This window comes from Lactuca serriola, chromosome 5, assembly GCF_051521515.1.
Source record: "Lactuca serriola cultivar US96UC23 chromosome 5, Lser_US96UC23_V15, whole genome shotgun sequence".
NCBI lineage: Eukaryota > Viridiplantae > Streptophyta > Magnoliopsida > Asterales > Asteraceae > Lactuca > Lactuca serriola.
This window is the reverse complement of record NC_136412.1, coordinates 50,943,261-50,949,628: the sequence shown is the minus strand read 5'-3', so window position 1 is coordinate 50,949,628 and position 6,368 is coordinate 50,943,261. Positions and strand designations below refer to the sequence as shown.

Sequence of the window (6,368 nt, the reverse complement as noted above, 5' to 3'; positions counted from 1 at the left end):
GTTCTGGCTTGCCAACAGGAATTTTGAGAGCTTTTAACATTTATAATTTTCATTTACTACGCCTCACATTTTACATTCATTGAATGGTTCTTTCCATCCACAAATCTGAGGTGTAGGATCAAATGGATCATCAATCTGTGTTTTTTGATGATTCTCCTCCAAGGCCAATGGTATGGTGTATATGGTGGACCGCGAGGACAAATGTTGATTTCTTATTAAAAAAATTGAGTGGTGGAGATTTAATCTAAAATGTTAGAAAAATACTAAAATTCGTGGAGGCATTTATGTAAATATATTACATATATTCGAAATTTCAGCTAAAGGGCCAAATGCAGAAGGCCAAAATAGTCAAGCTGAAAATATGTTCCAACCTTCAGGCGCGTTAGAGCACAGATGCAAGCACACTCCCTCACCCTTCCGGACACGTGTCACTTTGTGGTTAAAAGTTCTTATTTATTTGTTTATATATATATATATATATATATATATATATATATATATATATATATATATATATATATAGATTCATATTGATGTTTAAAAAAAATTCGGAATTTCAGTTCAAATTTGCAATGTTAATCTGTTCAGATTCACACTGTGAATAATACTAAGTCAGATTCGCATTGTAAATTCTAAAAATTAATTATATACAGTTCAGATTCTCAATGTGTATAAATTCATTTGTTGATTTTACAAAACTAATTAACGACTAATCAAAACGTTAAAATATTATAAAACTATACAAAAATATATTTCAATTCATATGTAAATTTCACTTAATTTTTGAATAATCAAAGAGTTGAAATACTAAGTCAGATTCACATTGTAAATGTTAAAATTAAAATATTTACAGTTTGAATCTGAACTGATTGAGTTTAATTAGTTTTTTTTTTTTATAAAAATAAACTTCAATATTGAAAAAAAGCAACAAAACGAAGTGAATTTTGTTTGAAAAAAAGTTTGTTTTTTTGAAAACAAGGATCTCTATGGAAAGAGGACGAAAAATCGTGAACAATGGTATATTCGGCTTTTTTTTCCGATAAAAAACGTAGCTTAAAAAAATTTAAAAAAGATGTGATTTTTTGGTAAAGAGGTGGTTTTTATGGTGTAACGTGGTGTATGTGCGTCTAATATACAAATATACATCCATTCTCTTGACTGTTGATTATTATGATTTACGAACGATTGGTTCCTTGTTAATATGTTTTGTACTTTATATTTAACTTATTTTTATCATCATCATATTATAAAAGGTTGGATACGATGTCAAGGTTTTAAGATTCTTAAGACCAACTCCAACATTACCACTAAAAATTAAACTATTTTTGTATAAAACTAAAACCAAAAATTATTTTAGCTCCAACCATATACTAAAAAATTATACTAAAACATATTTTAATATTATAAAATATAAAAAATAATTATAACAACTAAAAAGCAATTAAAATAACCATTTTAAAGGAAAAAAAATGATTTGGTGTTTATGAATAATGGCCTCTATATATAGTGACCATATTTATTCCAACAAAAATAAATGCCACTTTTAATGGTTGATTGGAGCATTTTTGACCTCTATAACATAAAAATAAAAGTTAATCGGATGCTCTAAACCCTTATAGCCTACACTATAAAAGTATAAATCAATTTTCACAAACCATTGTAAGGGTTCTTTAGACTAGATTCTCTTTACTCTTATTCCATATTGCATTTTCCTATAAATTGATTTTTTTCTAGGACTTATTAAAGCTCTGATTATTATTATTTTGAGAAAGTTATAAAAATGGTTCCTGTGTTATAGTCCAACTTCAAAAAAATAGGCAAACTCGATCCCATGATATGCCATTTCATTTCCATAAAATGACATTTTTTTACCTTTTTCTTTCATTTTCATTTTTTATAATCTTTTTCTAAACTATAGTGACCATTATGTAAAGAACACATTTATACCTAATAAACCATCCTTTAGATCTGTCGTACAGTTCCAGTTTCTGGACGTTTGGTACACCTTTGATTCTCGATTTCGTGAGTGTTTATCAAATTAGCTTATTAGCTTACTAGGCGAATACCCGCGCTTTGTGCAGAATACAACAATATATTTGAAATTTTTGCAAATATATGTTTTTTAAATATATCAATGACATTGTTATTAGCTTTTATATAATAAATCTTATAATAAGTTGGTATAAACATTGTTTGTTTTGAATTATATGATAATGTAGATATCTTTTAAAATTGTATAATCCTAAGTGTCTTAATGACATCTAACTGGAGTTTACTTATGAATAAAATTAAATATAATATATGATTTAATGATATTTATAGTTGTTATGATTAATTAATTTTAAAAAGTTTATTTGCTTAAGATTTTAATTTATATCATTGTAATTATTTAAAACATCAAACATTGTTTTAGCTTTTAAAGACAACAATATAATTTTTGTATATAATTTTACTTTTAACTATTGTTTTTGTAAGTTATTTAAAATAACGTATTTCGAAACTCTTAATTATTTTAATTTGGTTTCAGAAATTAAATGTTTTTAAAATTTAGACAAAATTTCACGATTGGTCCCTGTGGTTTACACAATATCGCACTTTGAGGACTTTCTAGCAAAAAGTCACGCGAATGGTCCTTAAGGTTTCATTTAATTGCGCGATTGGTCCTTGACCCTAACCCCGTCATTTTTGAGCCGTTAGTGAAGGGGTAAATTTGTCTTTTCATCTTGCAGTCACTCTAATAATCGATCATTATGCACATATACGCATGAACTCTGTAATTAAGTACAAAGATCATCTTCCTCAGCTACCCATTACCCTTTCGCATTCATCTTCTTCTCCAACAGAACACAAGGCAGAGGATCATCTGTCGATTGAAAACGATAATGGTGTTAACGTTATGGTCACTTCGTTCCAAACACACTAAAGCATTAAATTATGATTTGGAAAGGATATACCGTAAGTGACTTACTAAAGTGATCTTTGATTTTCTCGATTTGATATTATGCCCAAATTGTTGAATTTTTTTTTGTTATTCTTTATTTCAGAGGGAATAAGCAACTATTTCACTCTGAAAATCCATCATGGTGGGATATTCACGAAAAGCCCTGGGAGAAGGTACGTAGATGGAACAATAGACTATGTTGACTTCGTAGATATTGACGTTTTCTCTGTGCATGAGTTGGATACAATGGTTCGAGAAATAGGGTACGTAGAAGGGCAAACTTTGTATTATTATTTTCTTATTCCAGAAGTAGAGTTGGACTTTGGTCTGTTACCTTTAGGAAATGATGGGGATGTGCATGTATTGTCAAATTATGTGGAAAAAAATAACCTTTTAAGTATCTACATAGAGCATGGGCATACAAGGGTTAACAGTTATTTTTTGTCCCCCACCAAGGTTATTATTGAGGAGTTGGTTACTGATGTATCCCCTGAACTAGATAGGAACCAAAAGAAGGGAAAAGTTGTTGGGTCTTCTAGTATAAAATTAGACTACTCCCAGTCCATTGTGCCATATGGAACATTTGATGGACCTTCACAAGTGATACAAGATAGTGAGCCAGTTATGGATGATGAGCCAGTTATGACTGATGAGCCGGTTTTGAATGATGAACCAGTTATGAATGATGAACCAGATTTGAATGATGAACCAGTTATGAATGATGTACCTGTTATGAATGATGTGCCAATCATAAATGACCAATATGATGAGCCAGTTATGAATAATGATCCAGTTGTAGATGATGAATATGATTGTGAGGATAGTGCATATGAAAGTGATTTTGATAGTCAGCATGATGCAAAAAAAAAACAGTGTTTGATGAGGAACCTTTGATAGATGATGTGGAGGTGAACATGATCAACTTCTGTAGTGTACTTGATGAAGACATGGACTTGGGCTAGCTTGATCCGACAAACAATAATACTAAGGAACATGAAGACATTGAAGATGAACCTTTAGAAGTCTTAGACAATGATGTAGTTGAGTCATTTGCTAGTGAAAAAGAGCCTAGGAAGAAATTGTTAAGGTCCATTCTAAAACCAGTTGCTTGTTCATCTGGTGAGGTTCACACTAAAGCTTTTAAGATTGGTCAGACATTCAAGGAAAAGGAAAAAATAAGAGAAGTTATTGCCAACTACTCTGTAAAAGAAAGGAGGGGTCTACATTATGTAAAGAATGACAAGACAAGAGTTAGGGTAAAGTGTAGGGGTATTGTTCCTGAATTGACTGGTGACAGTAATAAAGATAGGGGCAATTTAGTACTTTCCAAGAAAACAACTTGTCCATGGGTTCTTTTTATATCTAGGGCAGATGAGAAACAACTTTGGACTGTCAAAACATACGAAGATTCTCATTCTTGTTTGCAAACAAGGACAGTGAGGGCTTGTTCATCTAAGTTTCTAGCTAACAACATATTGCATCAAGTTGAAAGTAACCCCAAGATCCCTACACGTGCTTTACAAGAGGAGTTAGTACAGAGGTATTCACTTTCAATATCAAAGATGAAAGTATTTCGGGCCAAAGCTATGGCAAAACAATATGTTTATGGTGATTATGAAAAGCAGTACGGTGTTTTGAGAGAATATGTCATGGAATTGAAGTCAAAGAATCCAGGAACAACTGTGAAGATAGATGTCGAAACTGAACCCAATGTGTCTTCTGAGACAAGGATCTTCAAACGGATATATATATGCTTAGGTCCATTGAAGGAGGGATTTAAAAAAGGTTTGAGGGATTTTCTTGGATTTGATGGTACGTTTTTGAAGGGTCCCTTTCCAGGACAAATTCTTACTGCAGTTGGGCTTGATTCGAACAATGGCATTTACCCAGTTGCATATGCCATTGTAGAGACTGAAAATATTAACTCTTGGACATGGTTTTTGGAACACTTGGGTGATGACTTAGATTTGAATTCTTCATCTAACTTCACTTTCATTTCAGATCGGCAAAAGGTACCCTCTGACTTTTTATTCACTTTTACTTTTTTTTATTATTTCATTTACTAACTTATTTTAATTGTACTCACAGGGAATCTTGGCTGCAATAGAGAAGTTATTTCCATCAGCTGAGCAAAGGTTCTGTTTAAGACATGTGTATGACAACATGAAATTGAAACACAAAGGAGATGAATTGAGGGAAGCAGTATGGTGTTGTGGAAAAGTATACAACATACCAAAATTTAATAGGGCTATGGAGAAAATGAAAAAGCTTAACCCAGAAGCACATGAGTGGTTAAGTAAAATTCCTGCAAAACACTGGGCAAGATCCCATTTCTCTGGTAAGTATCATACTCTTTTCACTAACATATTTCATAACTGATTTCAGTAATTAATTGTTTGGTTTTATATATAGGAAGGGCATTGACTGATAGTTTAACAAATAACTTGTGTGAGGTATTTAACTCCAAGCTAGATGAGGCAAGGGACAAGCCTATAATCACTTGTTTGGAATATATTAGAGAATACCTCACAAAGAGAATAGTAAATGTTCATAAGGTGCTAGACAAATGAAAAGTTTCTCTAAGTACAACTGCAACAACAATCTTAGAAAACAATAAGACAGAGGCAAGTAAGATGAGGGTTCTATTTAATGGAGCTGATAAATATCAAGTGACTGGTCTATGGATGGAGCAGTATGTTGTGAATTTGAAAGAGAGGAGTTGCACTTGCAGGAAATGGGACATTACAGGTATTCCATGCCAGCATGCTATTGCTGCAATGTATGATAAGATGCAGAATGGGTCAGAATGTGGAGATCCTAAGGCTTGGGTGAGCAAATGTTACTGGCTCAGTACATGGAATGCTATGTACCAACACACAATTGACCCAATAAATGGAAGGAGCATGTGGCCTAGATCTGATTGTCCAACAACCCTTCTCCCACCCAAACATCACAAACAGGTTTGTTGTCATACATGTTTTGTTTAATTTAACTTGAAACTATTTAATAAACTTGTTAATATGTAACCATATGAATTTGTTTATAGGTTGGTAGGCCAAAGAAAAAAAGGAAGAGGGCAGTTGATGAGCCAACTCAAAGTACCAAGTTAAGTAGGAAACACTTGACAGTCACTTGTAGCAAATGCCACAACAAAGGTCACAATGCTAGGACTTGCAAGGGGCAGGGAGGTCCTAGTGAAGCTGGATAGGGGGTGGACAAAAGAAGGGAAAACATGTTGTAGCTTAGTTTGTATTTCTAAGTAATCTTTTGCTATTATGTCTAATTAAAGTTAGAACATGTTTACTAAGTTTGGTTATGGTATGTCAGTCAAAACAACTACTTTTGATAGGTCTTTTGGGTATTCTATGTTTGTAACATGATATTACACTTACATGCATTATGGTTAATGGTAATGCTACTTTGGTAA

The 6,368-nt window shown here is 32.3% G+C and overlaps 1 protein-coding gene across 1 annotated transcript; it reads left to right on the top strand.

Moving 5' to 3' along the window:
* Window positions 1-5,574: 5,574 nt before the first annotated feature.
* On the top strand, window positions 5,575-6,149 carry LOC145049509 (uncharacterized). Its single transcript, XM_078997904.1, has 2 exons — window positions 5,575-5,901; window positions 5,988-6,149. The coding sequence occupies exons 1-2, from the start codon at window positions 5,575-5,577 to the stop codon at window positions 6,147-6,149; spliced, it is 489 nt and encodes a 162-aa protein (XP_078854030.1).
* Window positions 6,150-6,368: the final 219 nt, after the last annotated feature.